Raw genomic sequence first — 24,812 nt, forward strand, 5'->3', positions numbered from 1 at the left:
CTCACCTTATGATCATTTATAATCAAGTGTGTCACTTTGAAAACAATAACAAACAGGTCCTAATGCACTTCTTCATCATTATTATTATTATTATTAGTAGTAGTAGTATTAGTAGTAGTTTAATTCTATATTCTGTTATTTTTCTTTGTCTCTGTCTTGCTTCTGTCTGTGTCTGCAAACAACTTGTTAGTTTCATGACCTTTTATGGTTATTTTCAGATGTTTAACTTTGCAAAGCAGGGCCAGCTAATATTCATCTCCGAGAGACTTTTTTTCACCAGTCTAAGAAGAAAGATACAAAAAGTTTTTGTCATGAATGAACATAGTAGTATAGTAGTAAATCTAATGGAGGAAGATGTCGATGAATGAAGCCCAGAAATATTGATTAATTAAAGACTTTAATGCCAATACTGACTTTTAAAGGTTATATTTGATATTTTGTGAAGCAAATAAAAAATATATGGGTAGTTAATTATGGATAAATATGGAGTTTATCCAAATCTTTGTTGTAACTTCCAAACTACTACAGATAATAAATATTTATGTTGCATGTTGTTGACATTTGCTTTTGAATACTACTAATTTATGAAAAGCACCAAGTTCAGTGCTCTGACAGATCATGAAAAAATCTATGAAAAGAGACTCAAACAAAACTTGACAAGATAAAAGTGTTTTTGTTGTTATTGTTTTCAGCAGTAGTTGTTGTTGGTGAGACAGCATGAGTGTTTTGAACCAATTTCGCCAGTACTGTCACCATTTACGTAGTTGTTTTAAAAGGAAACTAATGAAGCTTTTCTACTTTCTGACTATAAATGAACAGAACATGGGGCGAAGAAGAATCATAATGGCTTCACTCATAAGCCCACCTTACAGACAAAGTGCGAAGTGAGAGTCTGTATTTGTGTTTGTCTGTGATCTCTGCAGGACACAATGGTGATGCTGTGCTTCCCCACAGACTCGGTCTGGGATGCTGTCCAGAGCTCAGCTTCAGCACCAGCTCCCTCTCTCTCACACCCACCCACACAGTTTCTCCTGCACAGTTACACTTGCCTACGCATTCTTTGTCGTGGCCACAGATACACAAACCATACAAAGCAGACGCACATATCTTTTTTGCTACTTTTGATGGTAGCGATGCACCGGGCTCCAATCATTTTGGAGGCTTTTGGTTGCAGGATTCCTCAGCAGAGATAGTAGCTTTCTGGGCAACGCTGTGTATATCTGTACACATACATGGCTCTGCCTGTGTGTATGTGGGGGTGATGCTTGTTGTGATCGAGTGATTTAGTATGCATATGTGTGGGTAGGTGTGATTGTGTGCGTGTGAACCACAAAGGAGGAGTGAGGAGGTATCGTGGCTCGCTGCAGCTTTCTCACCAGGTTGCAGAGGTCAGTCCATTCCAGCTTGTGACACTCATCATTACAGAGCTGCACCAGGGTCTCACTTGGACTTGTTATCTGCAGCCATATGTGTCTCATAGGGAAAATTTTTATTTAGATTTCACCAGAAATATTATAACAATAAAAACTGCCTATATTTATATACCTATAGCCTATACAGACATAATATTGTTAGAAGTTGAAAAGTAATTGTTTGAATGCGTACAGTGTGTTTGAAGCTCTGTGGGGTGTCAGGACAAACACGATATCCAGGTTTTAGTAATTTTCCCTTTGATGAAACTTAAAGAGCATTGGTTGTTTACACTCAGAGCCTAGCTTATAGCTTGATCTGAGCGTGATTAAAATTTGTTTTCTGTTTGTCTGCCCACCTAACGTAGAAGAACAAAGCTCAGTGTTGTCCTGTAGACTTAAACAGGTTTGAGCATCAATGTCAAATTCCCGTTGCGACATTGAGCATTCAAACCATTTGCAGTAGCAGAAATAATCCATACTACTATTCTCTTGTTCATTCGTATCACAGCCCATGGGATGTGTTCTGGTTATGTGTTACTAATTAGAGTAAAATACAATTTTCTTTTCACTTGCTCCTGCTAAGCTCAGGCTCAGCTTTAACTTACAAATACAAATATCTGTATTTTTAGCCGTTTGTAATGTGTTATTGTGCTTTCAAAACATTTTAACACACAATAAAATGTGATTTAAGAGAGATTATTGATACAAGTAGCGCCCAGAACTGAGTTACACAATTAAACACAATTAAAATGACCAGATGGCCAAATTTAGCAGCTTTTGCTGCAGTTTGCCTTTGAAGCAGATATATACGAAAGTCATTTAATGCAAGTCCAAGTCACTTTTAGGTGTAATGAGTAATCGATCATGCGACGCCAGCTGTCCGGTCTACTTAGAATACGGCACTGTCATATCCAAGTAATCTAAGATTCACCCATACTCCTTATCTACCAGCATTTTGTAACAGGACTGATCATTAGCTTAAGGCTAAAAAATGCCCCGTTCCTCTTTCTGAACTATAGAGAATAGAATAGAATAGAATGCCACCTCAATAACAAGAATAAAATAAGTATAAAACAAGAATAACATTTCTTTGCTTAACAGAATTCAGAAAACCATCATAAAGATTTATTAAATATGTACTGAAATCAATTTGAACCCACAGAGCTGTTGGTCGGCTTTTGTGCAATTTATACATATATATATATATATATATATGTATGTGTGTGTATATATATTTTTTTTTTTTTTTTTTTTTTTTTACTAAATGTACACAGGGTGACCAAAAGGTTATGTATGTTGTTTTAATTAATTTTAATAATATTATAACTTTGTTATATATAACTCATACACTGAAGTTACTCAATGCGAGATGAATACAAAAAAAAAAAAAAAAACATGAATGTTTTTTTTTTATTTGATGAAATATGTTTACAATATTTGAATTATTTAGATGCAGTGCATACAGGTCTTATACATATTGTTAACATCACTGAAGCACCATCAGCTGTCACCCATTTTTCTAATAAATAGAGTCAGTAAAACTGTGTTGTTTATGATAAGTCTGATGATTTATTAGCTGCTGTTTAACGTCACCCGGTGCAGGTTGTGGCAAAGGCAGCCGTTTATGTAAACAACTCACTGTGTTGAGTAAATTTCTCATTCTACTTTTGAACATATTCAGCGAATGCCAGTCTAGTGGAGTTTAATTTTTTAGTACAAATGTAGTAACAAGCTGACGTTTCTAACATAAAGCTGCTGAGAGGAGATCAGACAGAGAGGAGATCTTGAAGAAGACGTTAAATGTAAAAGATTGTTAATGAGTCTCAAGTCTTTTGATTGCAATTACAAATCAAATCATGCCTGAAGGTACTGTATATGTGACTTAGGTGTGACCAGACTCAAGTCTCCATCTCTGCTCAGAAGTGATTAACTCATCAGGCTCGCTATTATCAGCAATACAAGCTGATAACACCACTGCAGTGGGGTCACGCATATAAGCTGGACACCATTGCATTATGGAACAGACTGATATGATGAAACACACTGACAGAAGTGCTAATAAAAAGTTTATTGCTATAGTTGGATTTTGAGGTTGAAGCTAAAATACTCTGACTTTATGAGTCAGAAATTTTATTTTCAGGTCCATTCCAGCTGATTTTTTTCCTACTGAGAACTCAAAAATTCCAACATCCAAGTTAGAAAGCAACATACTGGTGTTAGTCCTGGATTCTGACTAAAAATACTGCCAGCTAATTGTCTAGATGTTGATGAATACTTATTGATATATCTGTCTCTCTACTTTAGGTTGGCTGTTTTGGTTCAATACCACTTTCACAAATCATTGCGCTACTCAGCTGGAATTCCTGTCAATATAATCCAAACAGACTCTACGGACTGAGAGGCATCCTGTACATGGCCTGTTTTTATTCTGGGCTTGAATTAATATTTGTGTGCTGCACTTGAGTAATTAAACTCAGTCATTATAAAGTAATGTGTGGACACAAGGCAGAACTGTCACACTTCCTTATAAGAGGAAATGAGAGGGATCATGATGAGAATGATATTGCTAATCAGAACACTGTACTGAGGCTCGTCTGTGTCATGCAGTTAAGGGGTATTTAGACAAAGCAGCAGACCTCCTCACACTCGGCTGATTCTAATTTATTTTCACTCTCCCTCTCATTAACCAAGACCTGCTGTGTCATGCCAGCTATGACATTTCCTCTTCTTTTGTCTTCTTGGCCTTCCTTGGTCATCTCTCTGCTTCTATCTATACTAATACATATTAGTACACTTTGCTTGTGTCTTTTACTCTCCTTATATTCTCCTATCTTCCCCTACAATCTACCTTTCTCTTTTCTGCTCCCTCCTGACCTGGCTCCTCTCCTCCACCTGCTCTCAGTGCAGTAAGCACCACATATACAATCCATACTGGATCACTGTGTTTGCCATTAGCCTCTGGTTTGACAGTATAATTGCCTTCATCCACCGGGGTTTCTGTAAGCCTGACCCTGCTAGCCCCTGCATTTGCATTTCCACGGAGAATACGAGATGATCTGTATATAAGAAAGCTGCTGAGATTTAGTCATGATGGCTAGATAGGCTAAAACAAGAGACTTAACTTTTCTCCATCAATGCTTTTATTATTTTCTTGTCTGATGACTCACTTCTCATTGTGTTTATAATAAAGGTAGAACCAAGATTTCACAGATTTAAGCACAAACCTCTCTTATATTTTTTTACTCTATGAATATGCATGCTGCCTTTCAGTACTTGATGTTTTGCAGTCTGTTAGAAATCACCGCCCACTTATTTGCAACATCCACGCATCCTCAGACAAACACACAACTTGTTCACAGTCAGTTTTGTCATCAATCTGTTTTATTTGCTTCTCAGATGCTTCAGGTTTTAAGACAAGATTGATAATAACCTGGCTCGTGTGTCTTGCTCTCTCACCCTCATCAACTTTGTTTGTCCTGCTTAGGGCCGCTGCACGAGAGAGAATTGCAAATACCTCCACCCACCTGCTCACCTGAAGACCCAGTTGGAGATCAACGGGAGAAATAACCTGATCCAGCAGAAGACAGCGGCCGCAATGTTGGCTCAGCAGATGCAGTTCATGATCCCCGGCACCACCATGCAGCCTGTGGTCAGTGTTAACCCGAGCACTTTCCCTTATGTTGTCCACAGTTTCTCAAGAACGGTAGTGTCTAAGTCTGTGAGGTAAATTGTGATCGATAGCTTACCCTTTATGGAAGTTTTCAAAAGATTTATATCCTATCCAGGAGGTTTACAATCCAGCCGCAAAACGTAGTGTTTATTCAGAGACTATATGGTAAACCCACAATTGGTGATCCAGGATAACACCATTATTAATCACATTTTCATAATAAAAAAAAAAGATCACTATCTTTACTCTGTTGCTAAGAGACCTCTATTTTCATCTAGAAATAATAATGATGCAATTTCCTGTCAAAGTTCCCAACAATTAAATCGCTTAAATTGACAGTAATGTCCAATCAGGAGCAGCCAGAGATGAACCAGGTCAAGACAGTTCTCTGTGTGTCTGAAAAGAACAAAAATAATGGTCCTTTATGGCTGGAATAAAAGCAAGAAGATGGTTTTGACAAAAATTGGCATTGGAGTTGAGTTGGAGTTGGTTTTGGAGATGGTAATTAAACGGTAGCGTAAATTCACATTAAATAAAAATAAAACACCTGGAGGAAGATGTGTAAACATGTACATAGTTTCTACAAAGTTTTTCCTTCTGAAAGCCAAGACTTGAGAGGATGATATGCAGATGAGAAAAGGCTTGGTCACTGTTGATCTGTGTGTTATTTCTACAGAGTACTGTTAGTAATAAATTAATACTGTTGTTCTTTTTGTTCTTTTTCATTGGCCTTTGTGGTGCTATATCTATTGAAACATTAATTTAGCCTCACAATCTAACAACTGAGGCTGTCCTGAAAAAAAAAAATAATGTCACGATGGTAACTTAAATAATAAAAAAAGAAAAAAACAAAGTGGACCACAAGTTGCAAAAATATGGCTCGGAGTTTTAATGTAATGGTTTTTGAGTTAATTTACCCTGAAGACATGAGTCACTGAGATTATTTTCTAGCTGAAACACGTCATGTTAGACCAGCTCTGTCGCAGTTCATTAGATTAACTTTTATCTAACTGCTCATATTACTCTGTTTTGAGATTGCATCTCAGAGTAGAAAGATCATAATTTGCGCCTACTATTTTTAGTGTTGCAATGCCCAAACTTCCCAGCTGCTCTCAGAAGTTATTCTGCAGTCAGTGGTAGACCATGGTTGCACTGGACTGCTGCCAGATGTGCGTGTTTAACTGCATCAATGAATGGCTTGATGTAACTAAAGCAGAACATGCATGCTCAGCAAAGTCTTTCCAGGATGCATAGAGGTTGAAATTTTTTTTTTTTTTAACTCTGCACTTATTACTCTGTGTTTGCCATCTCTCCTCTCATCTGTCTCTACCACTGCTCTGCACAGCTGTGCTGTCTGTTCATTTGTCTGTGGTGCCTCTCGTTTTTTTACTTCTTTACCACTTTTCCCTCTTGATCCCCTGTTTTTTCCCTGTTCTTCCTACATGAATTTATCATTTTGTAGTCACTTTTTAGTTTAAAAAAAGAGCCAAAACAGCAAAACATAATTAGGCTGCATATTTTTAAAAAACTTTTGAAGTGGTGATAAACTTCCTCCCTTCTTTCCAACTGCAGCAGACGTTTCCAGTCAGCCAGGGTCTGGGTACCAGCGCAGGTTTGAGCTACACACCTTACCTGACTCCGATGTCGCACAGCATGGGTCTGGTTCCCACGGATATCCTGCCCAGTACCCCCGTCATCGTCCCCGGCAGCCCACCTGTCTCGGTGACCGCCGGCTCATCCTCCAACCAGAAACTTCTGCGTACCGACAAGCTAGAGGTGACCCACCCCAATCAGTCTTCACACTCTTCTACAAAACTACTTGGCAAATCAGAGCTAGTGATCAGTTTGAGGTTGTGAATTATAATTTTAATCGTAGGAACTATCACAGTGATTCTTCATGTAAAGCCCCAGGATTTCTGCAATGTGGAAAACATGGAGGAAATGTGATAATAAAACTGGAATCAGTTGTAAAACCTGGAATATTAAGGAATTTGCTCACATGTGTCAATGAAACTACTGATACAAGAGACTGCCTTATATTAAAAAAAAAAAAAAAAAAACCTGGATTGTAGCCAAGTCATATACAGAGACTACAGCTCCTCGACGCAGCAGGTACTTCCAGTTGTCTCTTAGTTCTGAGCATACGAGAGTAGGTGGCGTCATTACCGGGTAATAAGCTTTCCCCCTGCACCAACTTGGGGAAAAAAATAGACGCCTCCAAAATAGCCAAATTGCAAGCGTCTATAATTTTCCCGTATTAAACTAGAAAATGAAAAACCAACTGTAAAAATGTCCACCATGAGAACACAAGTCATTTCACAAACAACACCACCTTAACAACGTAATTATCAATAAGAAGTCACATGCAAATTTCCTGCTGCTTTAAATTATATTTAAAATGTGGTTGCAATGTGATTTTAAATGTTTAATTCACTTTTTAAATGGTGCAGAACAAATTGTGATATTGATGGCATGAATATAAAACACTTTTAAGTTTCTCTGGAAAAAATCTAAGTAAATGATTCTGTCTCACAAAAAGTTTCTGATGTGGCACCAAAATGATAAAATCCCCAAAAAAGTACTTATCTAAGCCTTGTCCATAACAGCAGCATCTTCTCTATTATTTGTCATTCATGTCATATTTTGTTTCCTTATGACAGTTCTTTATTTAATTGCCTTTAAGTTAAGAAACATGATTTTATTGTCTCACTAAGGTAATGAAAGGCCTGTGTGAGACAAATGACGTGAAAACTGAGATTTTGTGATTTTAACTGAAATTTCCTTTAACCCCCAGTTAAACTAAGAAAATAAACAACTTAGACGGTCTCCATCTGCCCTCCTGGCAAACAATCTGAGTGATTGTAAAAGAGTACATGCGTTTTTTTTTTTCTTTTTCTTCACTATATTTATCAAGATAAACAATAATCTCTCTAAGACCTGGAGGTGCTGCGTAGGCGTGTGCCTGTTTGTGTTTTTCTGCAGGAGTGCTATCACTTAGCAACTGCACGAAGCGGGCTCTAATTAAACACTATTCCTCTGAGACACATACACACTCCTACACAAAGCCATCATGTATGTGCACACGTGTGTGCCCACAAGTTTTCTGCAAACGTGTAGGTGGGCTTTATTATAAAATCTGTGCATATGTGTGAACACTGGTGTGTCCTAAGGTGCAAGTCAAGTACAGACCCACTAGGTACGAATAAATACAGAAATAATTGTAATTAAATAAGGTTTTAAAAATTAATCAAATCAGTAAAATGGAAATAAATTTAACTTGTGGCAATAGGCATAGAGGGGTTAAAGCTAATGCCTTTATGTGTTTTTCATTTTACGTCTTATCTTTAATCTTTTTATATACTTTTATTTTTTTTTAGCTCAAATGCTGAGATGACAAACTGTGTCCTCAGTCATGAAAATGTATGTTCGTATTTAAATATGGCATATTTTGCAAAAATATCAGCCTCACAGTCAAATATATTGTCTGAATATGTCAAAAAATTGAAGGAATAAAATCCAGTTGATGATGTCCTATGCAGTAAACGCGCAGTCATTCACAGTTTGTGTATCTTCTTCTTTGTGCATGCATGCATGTGTTTGTCTGTCCATATCTGCCTGTCTTTGTTCGTCCGCCTTGCTTTCCTGCTCCCAGGTTTGCCGCGAGTTCCAACGAGGCAACTGCGCCCGCGGCGAGACGGACTGCCGCTTCGCCCACCCGAGTGACAGCCCCATGATCGACACCAGCGACAATACGGTCACCGTCTGCATGGACTACATCAAGAGCCGCTGCTCCCGCGAGAAGTGCAAGTACTTCCACCCGCCGGCCCACCTGCAGGCCAAGATTAAGGCCGCCCAACACCAGGCCAACCAGACAGCTGTGGCTGCGCAAGCTGCCGCCACAGCTGCAGCCATGGTGAGCACACAACACTGCAGACCGCCTACTGTATCTACTGTCTACATAGTAATATAGCAGAAAACACTTACTCACTTCATTATTCTAATGTAGTAGCTGAACAAATTTCACAAGGTTTCTGCTTGTTTTAAGTGCTTGTAAGGTCTGGCTGAGACAAAAAGGCTAATTTAGAAGCCCTTTTAACTTTCAAATGAGGACTTTAAGACAACAGCGCTTATATGATTTATCTTTTATATTATTTGTGAGTTGGATGAATATGTGATTATTAGAAGATTTCATTTTTATGTAACAAAATTAATTCGATTATATACAGTGTTAGTTGCACATCAACTTAAACCTAGTGCTTGTATTACAAAACTGATGTGCCTCTGAGCAAACTAGCCACATATGGCTTTATTACAAGTCATCTTGACTTAAACTATATAAGAAGATGTTTCTGCAACATAAAATGTGGAGCACTGTTTTATTACTGCACAAAACATGCCCACCTCTCCTAGTCTATTCACCAACAATAGTTATCTCAAAGTGGGGCAGTTGTGTACAAAAAACAGGGTTTTAGTGACACCTAAACACCCCAGTGTAAGGCCACAAGAACAAACAAACTGTCCTGTTTTATTCTCCGATGTCCTTCATTTACACAGAGGCAATGTGCTAGCTCACTCCCCTGCAGCCCACTCCAACGCTCTCAATGAATGCACTTCTCTACAGATCAGTACAAATTGAATCTAGGAGGAATGAGGATGCAGTATCATGGACGGAGGGGGTGTACCCTCCTAGGCCTTAACTTAAATAAAAAAAATAAAACAATAAAAAGCAACAGAGAGAGAGAAGGTTAGACAGTAAGGTGGAGACTTAGATATTAGCCATGTTTACATGTTAAAAATGTATTTAATTGGGTTACAGTTGTGATCAGAACTGTACTGTTTACATAAGAAAAGATTGACGTGCGTTTACATGCATCACATGTTTGAAAATAAATCCTTTTGACCAAACATACCTGATTGGAATGTGATACAAATACTTCAAGGATTTAAAATTGTTAAGGGAACTGAAATCAGTAGGAAAGCAATAAATACTCACAAGAGACGGTTTTTGTTAACATCGGAAATCACCGTTTCTTCTTCTACTGTTTCTGAAAAGTGAGAAAATTCGGCGCATGTTAAAATGAGTTATTCTATTAGCACGCAAACACACGTCATGATGGGAATAGCCGTTTCAGCTTCGTGTAAACAGTACAGAAAAAATGATCAGAGCTGTAACTTGATTAAAGAAATTTTGCATGTGTAAACATGGCTAACGTGATCGGATCAGAATCTTCCAATCGTTGTGTTTACATGAAGCGTTTTTATTCTGATCAGGCTTTTAATTTGAATACTATAAAAAAGGCTGGGGAGAGGAGATTTTGTCTTGGCTGCCCCCCCCCCCCCCCTTCACATACACCTTTCCCCAGACGGCTCTGAGTGGCTTCTTCTGAATGGTCCTTTGGCTACTGCACTTGCTGACTGACTGTTTTCCTCCATGGCATGGGCATGCTTTACGCGTTGCACATATGTCTCATTGGCTGGCTCCATTGCTGCTTGCTCTCCCCTCTCCTTCCGGTATGAGTCCACAGTGTGGATGATAAGGCAGATGTGAGTGCAGATTAGTCCTGTTTGTGCACATTCTTCAATTTGACAGTGGTACAGCCTTAGTTCAACACCTTCCCCATCAGGGATCAACGCTTTGTCAGAAAAAATAATGTTTTCTCCTCACAGCCCCACGCTTCATAGTCCTCCTCTCTTCCTTGTATACTCAGCTTTATGACCTAATTCCAAAATTACCTTCAGCAGATACAATCTGTGCCAGAGGTGAAGAGGGTTAACCTTAGGACAACAAGTTGTTTAGTCAGCACCTTTAATCCAATTTTCTCATAGCCCTTTGCCTAAGCCGAAACACTTTTATTAAAGCAGAGACCCAGAAAACCTCTACTGATGCACTGCTGCAAATAGGAAATATCATTACCCATAATTCATTTCTTCTTAAACAAAACGTATAGCAAATAGAACAATAAGCTTACACACTAACTGAGACAGCTACAGTAAGAAGATTGACTACTGGGATTAGGTTTTTCTTGTGCCACATTATGTGTTGCTTGCCATGCTGTGATCTTCTTCCTTTTTGCAAGTCAAATGCAATCATCTTTGCTTTCCATGTCACTTTATTAGACCATCTTCCATCTTAACTAACCACGGTGTTAAAGTCTGTTAATGCATTGTTGTTCCTTAACAGAAAATAAACTGTCACATACTGTAAGAAAAGCCACATACATGAAGCAAGAGGCTTGTGCATGGTGCAGTGTTCACCACACCCATCTCATCTTTTTTCCCTCCCCTCCCAGCAGTGACATCAACTAATAAGAATTTTTTTAATAGATAGTAAACAAAAGCTAAATCTTTGGCTAATATGTATTATTTTATAACTTGTCGTGTTAGCTCCCAATGAATATTAGATTAGCAAATGCTTCTAGAGTTTAACCCCTTGATGCCAAGTGTCACAAATAAGTGACAAAACACTTCTGGTTTTTAATTATTATTTTTTATTTTTATGATTTAATTTATTTATTTACATTTTTTACATATTTGTGTTTATCTATTTGTTTTCATTTACTTATTTTATCAGTTTATCTGATTTATTTTATTCTAATCTTTTTCTTTTTTTTACCTTTTATATAATTGTAAATAAATTCAGGCATTAAGGCGTTAAAGTTATTTTCAAGGAATGTAAAAATAAACAGAGCTCCACATTCTCTTTTTATAAGCTATAACTTGTCACCTTCCCAAGTTCATTGATCACACTAACCAGCTACATGCTTTGAGAGTTTGTCACTCATTGCACATCAGAGACGGACGTGATCGCTAAGCTACTTTTTAGCATTAACGGTTGTAGCTGCCACAATGGAGACAGCCTTGCTAATCTCTGGTTTAAAATCTGCCCGTACAAACATGTCCATGTCTTTCTGCCAGTTGTGAAGGCAGAGTTGAATAATTTGGCTTTGACCTGACCTCACTCACATCCCCATCTGTTGGGCGCGCTTTAGACATTTTCTCAGGCCCCCCCCCCAAAAAAAATCACCTCACGCCATCAAATAGAGTAATCCAGGAGCAGAGCTGTAGTCGTACTCTGTGAACTGAGTAGCTAGATCTCACATACGTTCAGTGTGAGCTCAGTATTTGTAGCTACAATCAGCTGTGTTTACCTTCCTGCTTTTTTCTTGCTTAGATATTCTAAAATCGGACTTGTTCAGATGTAGCTTACATTACTACTACATGCTTTCCCAGTAGTTTTGAAGTACATCATAGAATCTTGCTGTTCTTAAAGGTTAATATAGATGCTTTTTTCTTCTTTTTTTTTTTTTTTGCTTTTGTACTAATTCAAAAAGTAGCAATGTTTCTTTAAAGTAAACAAAACAAATTTTTGTTTATGTGCATGCCTATTGTTTTGTATGTGGTATACTTGCATTCAGATTATTTTTGTTTTTGTTTTTTTTCTTCTCACCTATCCACAATGCAATGCTGTCCCCCATGATGCACCTCTGCTTGCTGTTACCTGTATGTTAATACGCTTGAATCCCATTGGCCCACTGCCATCATGTGCTCGCTGCCTGCTAATTAAAGACTCAGTCGACTGCCAAAGCAATGAAGCGACCCCTCGAGGCAACTGTAGACCTGGTACTTTGACCTTTCACCTTTTGCTTTGCATGTAGCTTCTTTAATTGTACTGTAGCCACTCACAGAATTTAATTTGGCTCTTTTGCTTTTGTGAAACACTGTAAGACATGTAAATGTATAGATATTAACCATTTGTGATCACCAGTGGAAATTCTAGATTGTATTTGACATTAATAAGCAACTAGAAAGTAATATTAAATTACTCCCAGCTATCAATTTCTTTAATGTGTTGTTGCTATGTTGTAGTTTCTCATTGTTCTTGTGGTAGTTAAAGCAAGTTTCCATTTCTGTCTTGTTGTGCTGTGCATAGACAAATGAGACATTTAGAAAATATTAGCATTGCTTTAAATGATTATACAGTTAAAATCTGCTGTGCTTCTGTTGTGTGTGTGTTTTCCGTTGGCAAGGCGTTCCCTCACAGTGTCCTCCAGCCCCTACCAAAGAGACCAGCACTTGAGAAGAGCAACGGAGCGAGCTCCCTGTTCAACCCCAGTGTTTTGCACTACCAGCAGGCGCTGGCCAACGCACAGCTCCAGCAGCCCGCTTTCTTTCCCACAGGTAAGAGCTCCCGCTCTCCACACACACAGCGGCAGACAGATGCACTCGTAGGTGTGCAGAGCATGCACATAGTTCACAAATACATCTCAGCCGTCCTCCAAATGATCACGATCTTATCTTTCTGAAGTTTCAACTACAGTCTTGTATTTAATTTAGAAACTATTCAGGAGAGTGGCACGCATGAATCGCTTTACTCTGATGGCATGTGCTAATGTTTTAACTGTTAACCACGCCATACCTAAACCCTGATTTACCGCCTGCTCATAAAAACACCTAATAGCTGCCAGGTGTAAGGCCAGTGCCGGCTTTGATCAGGGCTACAAAACGTATGATATATTACCACCTCAATATGATGCACCTGCCAATCTTAATGCCCAAGCATATAAAAGAGGAGAAAAAGCCTTGAGACTATATTTAGATTCCACCTTGAAAGTCAGAAGGAACCATTTTCTGTGTATGAACAAACAGATATTGAAATATTTTTTAAAAAGTGAATAGTTTCCCAAACTTATCAAGGTTATTTCTTTCAAGTTCTTTCCCGAGAGCCGTCAGGTTAGAAGCTAAATGAATTAACAGCAGCAAATGTGGTAGCCTGCAGCAACGGGTATAAATCATGAGAATGAGACTCCTGTTCCTCACCACCTGCTACCTGCCCTTCATCCCTTCCTCTTTATTTTTGTTGGGTTAAAGTCAGTTTGCACTTACAGTTTAGTTTACTAATTTGTGGAGTTTCAGATGGTTGAGGTTTGTCCACGATGTAGAAAAAGAGTCTCCACAGAGCAGTAAACCTCATCCATCCTGATTTGATTCGGTCCTGATGGAAGCCTGTGCACATCGTACTGACACTGCATGATGCTGCTGTTTGGCTCACCTCTTCAGTCTTACTCTGTCTCTTTCTTTGAGCTAAAAATTAAGTTGTTTTTGTTAATTATTATTATAGTTATTTGACCACTTGTGGATCAAATAAAAAGCTTTCAAAGAGACAACACAAGCACTGTCCAGTCGAGCGTAATTATATTAATAAATTTGCAGCAGTGGGTTCTTAATGTTTTTTTAACCCTTTATCAGCCTGCGCTACTTTTTGGTGGAGAACATTTTTAGTGAGACTAGGTAAAAGAAAAAATACTCAAAATTTCCTAACCTTAAATCTGTAACCTCTCAACAAGCAGCTTTACAACATGCTAAACATGGCTACGTTTTCATAAAGATAATTTTTGGGTTTGCTTCATGTTTGCTGCACATAAACAGCATTTTCCTGCTCATATAACCAATAAAGAGATTTTTTCTGCTTGCTTTTGTATACGGCTGCTGTAACAGTAGCATCTGAGCGAAGCTTTTTTTTTTTTTGTCCTGTCTAACCTTGTTGTTGTTCTCCTCCCCCTCAATTAACCCATTTCTTTCCTCCTCTCTCTCCCTCTCTGTCTCCCTTCTCTCTCTGTCTTTCTCTGCATGAACACAACAGGGTCAGTCTTGTGCATGACTCCTGCTAGCAGTCTTGGTAGGTCCTGACGTTCCCATTGCTCTCTCACACACTTTTGTCTTATTTAGGGTGGGAGTGGGGGGGGGGGGGGGGGTGTCTGCAGCCTCTTGCAGGTGAGACAAAATGTCATCGCTTTGCTGCACCACCCCATTATAGTGGTGATTGAATATTTTTATTGTGAATCTGCACATTTCTTTTCACTGTGAAACACACTTCAAATGTATATTTTGTATCACCTGAAGGAGTTGTAATATCGAGTTCTTGTTTCCCTACTGACTGACTTTCTTGCTAATGACTGTTTATGATTAAAGTTTCAGTAGGATGTGATCTGTTCTTAAGCTTTAGGATAGCTTCTGTTTGCTGTGCTGTGTTGATCAGGAAATTTAAATCAGTTTCCCAGAGAAATTATACAAAACGAAGGCTTTTCTCTTCACCAAAAGGGATGGGAATTGCAAAAATTCTCAGGCATCTTATCAGTAAAGTAAACAGTGTTAAAAAAAACTTCCTCCAATTGCTGCCTGGCATCTACTTGCTGCATAACTTCTCTGGGAAAAACAGCAAACTGATTTTCCGTATAAATTTCCTTATTTGTGATTGTAATCAGCTTCTCTCCTTTGTTTTTTTGTTTGTTTGTTTTTGTTTTCTCCCTTGCTTTCTTCTTCTTTTCTGTTTTCTGTCCTCCTCGCTTTGCATTGTGAATGGTTGCATGCCATCTGCCGGTGTAACCCTAACGATGGCTTGCTGGCTCTCTTGTCACATCCGCCACCATCAACAACAACAACAACAAACGTTACCGTCAACGCTCACGCCGCAACTGTTCCTATGGTTACCATAATGCTCCACCTACATGTCCATTGCTACCACCTCCTTCCCCCCCTCTCCCCCGTTCCTCCTCCTCTTCCCTCTACCCTTTCCTACCCTCAAAAACAAAGTCCCTATGATGTACAGTGCTACGCCTGCTACTGTCTCTGCAGCAACAACTCCTGCCACAAGTGTCCCCTACGCAGCAACAGCACCAGCCAATCAGGTTTGCTCCTTTTAAAGCTTTCTTTCATCAGTCCCCGGAGCTCTGAATAAGTACTGCCTTCTAATGGTGAGCTGCAATAACCTGCAGCTGAGCCCACACCCAACATCTCCCCAATCATTCGTGGTTTGTGAACGCCTGTAAGTGGGTGTTTTCCAGAACATATAACACTGAGGGGCTACCTGAGCCAGTGCACATCAAATCTTCTGCAAAATGCCTTAGGCGCCCATGAAAGCGCTTCTTCAGAGCTCCCACATTTGCAATTAGGAGTTGTGTTATGTTGCACCACTTCCTGGTTTTGTTTTTGCATGTTCTGTTCTAAGTTTTACTTTCTACTTTTTCTTGTTGTCAAATAAGCCTCTCCATCTGCAGTAGGGACGTCATCTGTTCTGCTTGTGTGCTATTGCGAAAAGAAAAAAAACACATTCAGGCAAATACACACAGGCAGTCCATGCAGCTGGTTCATACGCTGTAAAAATAGCTTTCGTAACATAAGACTGAGATTTATGAGTATATGTCTTTTATTTCTTACTTAGTTACTGAATCCTAAAATGTGTTATTTTTTGCATCACATTGTATTTTTCACTCCCAAGTTTTGCTATAAAAACTTGTTTCAAGACCCCCCAGTACTAATTCACAAATACTGTAAAACTAATAATGTAAGAAAAAACAAGATTCTGACTATATTCAGGTGAAATAATCTGCCAGGACATTAAGATAATTGAACTTGGTAAGATTTCATGCAATAAGAAATAGATTTTAGGGTTTAGACAAGTGAGAAATAGCTTAAAACAGATTGTTAAATCCTTAAAACTAGCTTGTAAGTGCTTCTTTAATTGGTTTTCATTGCTAAAATTGGATGTGAAAGAAAAGATGTGACTTCAAGTAGCATGTAAAATGACCAGTTTTAGAATTTAATAACTAAGTTAGAAATAAAAGACATCAAACGATGATCTTCTCTTACCTAGTATATCACTCTCTAAACAAGATCAGAAAGACTTCTTGGCTGGATAGAAGATTGTAAGACTTGGTTAGATAACAAATTTTTACAGTGTAACAGCAGCCATTTTGGATCTATTTACGCTCCTCCCGGTTTCACTTTTTTTCCTTTAACCTTTTCTTGGATGAAGGATAAAAGGGAGGATAAATCATTTGAAGAAACAGTTCCAGACTATGCGTGTCAGGGTACGATCGACAGGAAAAATGACCAGAGAAGCTGTCTATAAATGGCCTCTGAAAGGTGGCTCTCCTGTTGCTACATGTCAGCAGGAGCCGAGGAAGCTGGGCCAGGTTTGAATACCGGAGTGACGCACGTGTGGCCTGTTTTAAACCTGGAAATTTCAGCACAATGCTGGCACTCTGGCCTCATGCAAGCAGCTGGTAATCATTTACAACTAAACCTGCACCGAGGTACTTTGAGGACACGCAGATGAACAGATGATACGTGTTCCACATGTTTAAATGCAACTGCCAGACAATCCTCACATTCAAAGAGCATAAAAATGTCCATAACTGGGCATGAAGTGGAAAAATCTCACTGCTTTAATATCCTGAGAGTTTAAACCAACTTAAGTTATCAAATCATAATCAGGTATTCTTGTATTAAACGATGCTTATATCCTGTGTGAAATGAAAAATGAGAAGGATGAAAATGAATCATTTCTCCAAGAATTCCCTCCTCCCATTGTTAATCACGACCCCAGCTCTCTGCTCCTCATAGGCCGGCAGTGCACACACTTCCTGTGAGTCACTGTCTCTTCCTGTAATTGGCATGCAGCAGCAGTAGCAGCAGGAAGCAGAGTCGCTGTTTAAAGATGCATGTGGGACAAGGAGCCGGAGAAACACTGACGTCAGCCTCGGCTGTCTGTCTCCCTGCGTCCCCTGCTCCCTCCTCCCCGCCCTGTAGCTTGGACACGGCCGAACCGTCTCATCATCGGCCGTGCTGCGGTTTTATCAAACACAGATCCAGTCTTTTCATTTATGTTTTTTATTAAGAGCACATGCTGCTGAACTCACTGTTTTTAGTCACCCCGTCACGCAGCGTCTCTTTAATTAATTAAGACATTGTTTCTTTAAGCTGGACAATTCATCAGACATTATGATGTTAGAAAGGGTATTTTTAGTTTCAGTGGAAGGAATCTAAACTGAGATAACTAACATGACCGTATGGGGTCAGCATGTTGCAGACATGCTGACAGGTTCAGAGTCTGGTCAGCTCGTGACCCTCTGAACCGTTTATGTGACATGATGAGCAGGAACCAATCACATCGTTCCATGTTTGAGCCTACATTAACTATGTACTGTGTGGTCTCTGGTTATATTTACTGGGGATGTTGTCATGGCGCCATCTATTGTTAGAATATTGCATTACATACAGGAGTATTATATTAAGAAGCTCAACTAATTCCCTCCGTGATTAACTCAAATTTACCCATATCATCATCATCATCCTTCTTATCTGCAGCCTAACTTGTCTGGGCTGACACATGGTGCACAAAGTTTCCCACACCCATACGAACCCATATGATGTGTGGTGTGAGCAGTACCGTGTGGCTTTGTCCAGCATTGGCAGCCACACGATGGCAGCCAGCAGCTCTTCTATCTGTCCCCTTTCTCTCTCTTTCTCTTCTTCTGTCTGCCTCTTTATGGCAAATTAGTCTTTGTGTCCTAAAGAGATGATGCACACAGGAAAGGGAATAGTTAAAAACTCCTGCTTTTATCTGCATGGACCAGGTCGGCAGCAACGCCACAACTTAACAACAACTAAGGCAGAAAAGTGATATTTGTATTTATTAGATTCTTTCAGCTGTCTGGGATGTTGTTATTGTGGTAAACCCCTCTTACCTGTTGATTTAAGGTGTCAATATGCCTCAAATTAACAAGGTTTTTGGTTATCAGGAGCGATTTGGCTGTAAGCAGAAAATGCTGACTTTGACTCCTTTGCCAGTTGTATTCTGCAGTTTCGCTGGTACATTTTGGTAGAAATGCATCAAAGAAAACAAAAAGGAAATTTCAGTTGTATGGGCATAGTTCCAATCATCTGATTTGAAGCAATATTGTGTAGTAAATAAGCCTCCGACAGGATAGAATGATCTAACAAGGACTTTGTTATAAACATGGTTAGACCCCGATTAGAACTTCAGAAGATGCCAAATACAACAAAACATCAGCTCTAATGTATGGAGGGAGAAAAGTGCCACAATTAAATACATAAAGGCAGCATTTAATAATTAATTAAATTAGTAATTAATTTATTTAGTATTGAAATAAACAAACTCAATACACAAATAAATGTAACATAACTACTTAAAAGTGTCATTATTTATTTATTATATATATATATATATATATATAATTAATCACATAAAAAATTACTTAAATTTGTTAGTAGTAAAAATTGGATATAAACTGATAATTTATCGAATTCATAATTAATAAAATTTGTTTTTAAGTCATTTTAATTAATTAAATTATATTATTATTTCACTATACAATGGATTCAGTAATTTTTATTTTTAATATTGAAATATCACTTTTCTAATAAAAAAAAAAAAGTCCATTTGCATTTTATGCTGCAAGAATAAAAAACTTATGTGCGTAACCCAGCTACAACTTTTTACTTCTCTGTCTTCAGTATCACATGATTATGATAGCCTCAGATGTCACGATGATGCTGCCAGTGTCAGTGATGATGATGTTGTCTTAATATTTTACTGGTTTAATGTAGGTTCTTGAGCACTATGCTTTATTATTCTTATTAAATATTACATTTTATTGCATTTAATTTAAGTAATATGAATAATCTTATATTTATTTGTAGTTAAATTATTTTACCACTTTAAATAATTATTTTCTTCAAATTTTTATTTAATTTACTCATTAATGTATTTTCTTATTATTTTATAAGCATTTCTGTTCTGATGTTTTATCCTTTGTGAAGCACTTTGTTCACATGAGGATTGTTGGAAAGGGCCATACAAATAAATTATTATTATTTTTATTATTATTAACCAGTTTTATCTATATTTCATATTGCCTATATGAAGCCATTAGTGCATATTGTAAAAGTGTGCGTGATTTTCCTGTAGGGGGCAAAAAGTATAAGTATCAATATTGGTGAAAACGTAAAAGTACCATAAACTAATAGTATCATATCAACAGGAAAATTTTTTGGTATCACCCATCGCTATATGTATTAAAAATTATAATAATAAAATCAAGACGAATGTCATTTCTGCAGTAGCTTTAACTTCAGACCAAAGTAATCAAACGCCAACTAAAACTGTGAGCATTAGCCCCGCCCACTGCGTTTGATGGGTGAGGCTGACAGATAAAATTAATTCATGATGCAGCATGGGGACCATGAAATAATTCATTATATAGTGAAATAATTTTACATATCTGTATGTAAAATTTAATTATAACAAAATCTAATAATATATTAATTTGTTCTTGTATTTATTTCCAATTTTAATAAATAAATACCACGTAAATAATTCTGTATTTATGTATTTCATTGTGTCACTTTTCTCCTTCCATACTATCGTAGTCAAAATTACTCTAAATCCACAAAAATATAATGGCAGTGTTGATTTTCTGTACATATATTCTTGCAAATTAACTTTTGATCAAGTAGATAAAGTTTCTCTCATACAGGTAAACTAAAATTTTACAAATTTGTCTTGTGTTCTTTGTCTGTCTCCGTCCTGCAGATCATCCTGAAGTAAGCATCAGGAGGGGAATGGAGTGTCACGAAGCTGCACTAGGAAACCCAAAACAGCCCCTCTGTAAATACTACCTTGCCTCTCCCATTGAGGTCCAACAACCTGCATGCTAAGAGTGTACCACTTCAATTTAACCATAAGAACTGCAGTGCCGGTGTAACACACAGAAAAAAAAGATATATACTGTATGTATTGCTAGAAAAGAAACTATTAACATGAAAAAGTCAGAAATATTCTTATGTATAGTGCATACATAGCAGATACACTATAGAGGTCATTTTAACACCATGGATTCCCTCCTCTTGCATATTTATTATAAAAACCTCTGCACAACGTTAACCCCTTTTCATTAGTTAAACCAGATGTTTGGTTTGCACTCTGTGGGACATTCAGTGCGTAACGTCGAAGCGGAAAACAGGAAGCGTCACAGGAAACCCATGCACAACCACACCTTCACACGCTGCGCTTTCAGGAGTTTAATTTTTTCTTTTGTCTCACACTTCGTTGGATGTCCTCGGGGTGGACAGACTCGTGTTTACTTAACGTGGGTTCGTCCCCGACCCTCACCTGCCCCAGATGCTGTTAGGATACCATGATGAAGCTCATCCTCCCCTCCAACATTTCATCAGACATCTTGCCAAAGCTGCAGCTTGGACGAGGTTGGTTGATTCAAACCTGCCATGAAGCAGAGCCACGTTTTAACACCCTTCTAAATTATTATTATTTTTGCCATTGCCCGTGCTGCAAATACAACACACTCGCCATTTGAGAGGAGCAGAGGGATAACACAGGCAGTCCAAACAGGAGAAGATGCAGCCCAGTGTTGATGTAAGATAGTCGTGGCCATTACTGAAAAGAAGCCTGAAGGCTCGTGTCTGTGCCAAGGGCTCAAATAAAGCTTGAGGGGTTTGTTCCAGACATACCAAGCCTTTTGTGTGCACGTGTGTGTGTGTGTGTGCATGCGTGTTTGTATCTGGAAACTGATGGTCTGCCGGCAGACTGCGACTTGAAGCGAGGACCAGCAGGTGATGGCAACACCAGACCTGGCAGGAGAGTGTTTCTGGGGGGGCGGTTGTTTTGTTTTTGGTTTTTTTTTTAGGTTTTGATGGGCGGGTTGAGGGATTTAAGTGCTAATCCTAAATTTAGAAAAAATCTAAAAAAAACAAAATAAAAAAAAAAAGGTGCATTCGACGACACTCGTCATGCAAAACGATGACTTGAACTTCAACTGGAGGGCTATCTGTGACCGTCGGTTGCCCCGTTCAACCCTACTATCACCGATAATCCTGTTCCATTTTAGAAAACTGTAGAAGTGCCTAAAAAATTCTCATCGACTACAACACACACACACACCTGGAGCGGATCACCAAGAGTCTCAAACGTAACACACTGGCTGTCAGATATTACGTGGACTTCTCTATGAAGACATCACACTCTCATTAACATCACAAGTGACTTTAACGAAACGAGAGAAATTAAAACGACAAATCAAAAAATAGCTTTGTAGAATGTTTGGTGACTTTGGCGGTGTACCATCGTTTCTTACATCGGTTGGAGTAGTTTACATGAGGAACGTGAGTGAGAAAACCATGTATTGTAAACTGTGTAATGTATGTAAAGTGTCTTTTTGTTTAAAAAAAAAAAGTTTTTATTCACGGTTCTAGAAATGTATTCAGACTTATTTAAAGTTTGTGTTGTCTACTATCGAAGCGTTGGAACCCTCCCCGAAAACCCACCACCTCCACCTCTCAATCAGCCAAGTCATAAAATGTTATTTTCCACTAATATCTTCCAATGTATTTTCCTTTTCATGATGCTAAATTCATTTATTTTATTTTAATTTGTCTAAATTCTGATGTAAATTCATGGTGCTTGATGAACATCGACAATCCATACGTTTTCGGTGTCGTTCACACACACTTGTGGAAGGTGGTGAGAAGTCCTGTTTTGTTGTAATTTATCTTATGTTACTCTTGGTCAAATTTTAGTCAAAAACAATGTTGTAAACTATTCTGTTTTGAAATGAATGTAATTTATTGAGCTCTGCTACGTTCTGCACAGTTGATCATTTCGAAGATCTGACCCATCAGAAATGAGAAGTGGCCCAACGTTGAAGGCTGGCGGCTTTAAAAGCTGCCGGATCTTTCTTGCCTTCTCATAGTTTTAAAAAGATCACGGTGTTGCAGGAATGAGCATAGTCATAGGTTTGCTTGTGTTGTTGGGAAAAAAAGAAAAAAAAAAAAAAGAAAAAGTTTATTGTATAGATAACATTTTACCAAAAAAAAAAAAAAAAAAAAAAAAAAAAAAAATGGAAAGAAAACTAAAAAAAAAGATGTACTTTTCACTCTAGTATGATAGTATTTCATAACAATATTAAGTTGTTGCTGTGGCAACCAAATGTTGCAATTACTAAAGTTCGGTATTTTTGTAAATGACACTGTTAAGTTGATTTATGTTTTTTTTTTTTCTTTTTTCTGCTAGAACACTGTAAACAAGGTAGATTGTAAAGACGATATGAACATTTCTTATTCTTCACTGAGATTATGACAATGACCTGATATTTTCATTAGCAATTAACAGCCTCTATAGCGCTGTGACTGTAACACTTATAGATTACAAGTCATCAATGTTATATAGATTACACATAAATATAAATCTATATATAAATGTAAGAACTAAATATTCTATAAATTAATAAGTTTGGATGTACAACTCCTCCCCTGACAAAGGACCTTTAAGTTCCACACTGAGACATTTTTATTAGTTTTTAGGATTGCACTTTGTTTAAAATTCAGTTTTTTTTTTTTCCTTTCTTTTGACGTTTTTCTTGGTCTCAGCACTCAGTTTGTACGGTCATCAGTCAATAGCAGTAATTAACTTTAATTCAACGTGATGTTGCATGGGGAAATAAGGATTTCTTTTACTAGATAATAACGAACTGAATGTTTCCAGTGGAAAAAGAAAAAAGAAAAAAGTACAAAAATGTCCTCATTTGGTGACTGACGGCACCCTTGTGGAAGGAATCCTTTTAGATGTTCCTTGAAATGTGTTTGCAATGATTGACAGATGGTAAATTTAGATAAAAAGACAAATGTAAGCACTTTCTGAGCAGTTGGTCAACTGAGCAGACTCAGCTTATACAAACACTTTGCCTTATCTTGAGTCCATCGTGCTTAGGGTTTTATGTTTTTAAGAGCTCTTAGGAAATGTATTAAAGAGACTTGAACAGCTCTCCTCTCAAATTCCTTCTGAATTTAATTTCAAACATGAATCTTTATATCTGAAATAATTTTTTAAGGTTTTAATGTGTGCACCACGAAGCCAAAAGGGAGGGGGCGCTGTAACAGAACAGAACAGTCATTGGTCTTTACTTCTGGTCTCCTGGATTTATAGTGACGTCTTTTTTTTCTTCTTTTTTTTTTTTGTCCCATTGCCTTACAATGGAACGACAGTGGAGCGTGTAATTCACAGTTTAAGCCAGCAGAGGTCACTAAACCAGAGTCTGGAGGTTAGGAAGCAGCTTTGTCATGATTGTTGCAGTCTACCTTACCAACAAAGACATGAAAGTAAACTGACAAGAAGACCCTCACAGGATTTATAGTTTCAGTGTAATCCTTTTAAATGTATTCTTTTTGCATATATTTTGTGCTCTTTTATGTTTATATAGTCAGATGTTTCTTTGGTTCCAGCAAGATAGTGTAAAATCTATTGAAAGAAAGAAATAAAGAAAATTAAATAACTTTATATGGTCTGGATGTCTTATTTTTACAAGAAATGATCAATCAGACGTATGGATTTGCTCCCTGGTTCCTGAAGCCCACTGCCCTAAAAGTAAATAATATATTTAAATAAAATATTTTACTTCTACAGACATGCACATTGATGCTTTTCTGCATTTTTTTTTAACTTATACTCAGCATGTTGATTTTCTATTTGGGCTATGAAAATATGTATAATATCTTGTCATGTTAATATGATATAAATTTTCTATTAAAACACCTGGATCCCGTTCTTGTCCTGTTTATCACTGAGGCAAATGTGGTAATTACAATGTATGTATATATACTATATCAAATGTAGTTATTCTTTATACGTGACAGAGTATTGGTGACTCACTAATGTCCAATTAAGTTGCTAATGTACAATCCACACCCATGCATACATGTAAAAACAGCCTTTACATATGTGTCTGTAGTGGACACTATGCATCAAAGGGTTAAGAGGTTAGGTAAGGATGATAAAACCAAAGACTTGTTAAAGGAAACCATTCTCCATTATTTATTTTCTATACCAAGTCCTGTTACCACAATGGAGTAGGGTTTAG

At 37.8% G+C, this 24,812-nt stretch overlaps 1 protein-coding gene across 15 annotated transcripts in view; it reads left to right on the forward strand.

Annotated features, from left to right (window-relative positions):
- The window catches only part of mbnl2 (muscleblind-like splicing regulator 2), a 53,742-nt gene extending 29,514 nt beyond the window's left edge, over window positions 1–24,228 (forward strand). For 4 of the 15 annotated variants that reach the window (XM_041979353.1, XM_041979350.1, XM_041979352.1 and 1 more), the window contains exons 3-9: window positions 4,897–5,061; window positions 6,655–6,858; window positions 8,735–8,995; window positions 12,649–12,702; window positions 13,110–13,260; window positions 14,723–14,758; window positions 20,477–24,228. In XM_041979353.1, the coding sequence (XP_041835287.1) occupies window positions 4,897–5,061; window positions 6,655–6,858; window positions 8,735–8,995; window positions 12,649–12,702; window positions 13,110–13,260; window positions 14,723–14,758; window positions 20,477–20,601 (996 nt within the window). In that variant the 3' untranslated portion in view covers window positions 20,602–24,228. Of the gene's footprint in view, window positions 1–4,896; window positions 5,062–6,654; window positions 6,859–8,734; window positions 8,996–12,648; window positions 12,703–13,109; window positions 13,261–14,722; window positions 14,759–15,672; window positions 15,768–20,476 lie in introns of all 15 variants that reach the window. The other 11 variants (XM_041979360.1, XM_041979356.1, XM_041979354.1 and 8 more) reach the window with 11 other exon arrangements.
- The last annotated feature ends 584 nt before the right edge of the window (window positions 24,229–24,812 follow it).

Source organism: Melanotaenia boesemani, chromosome 24, assembly GCF_017639745.1.
Source record: "Melanotaenia boesemani isolate fMelBoe1 chromosome 24, fMelBoe1.pri, whole genome shotgun sequence".
Classification (NCBI taxonomy): domain Eukaryota; kingdom Metazoa; phylum Chordata; class Actinopteri; order Atheriniformes; family Melanotaeniidae; genus Melanotaenia; species Melanotaenia boesemani.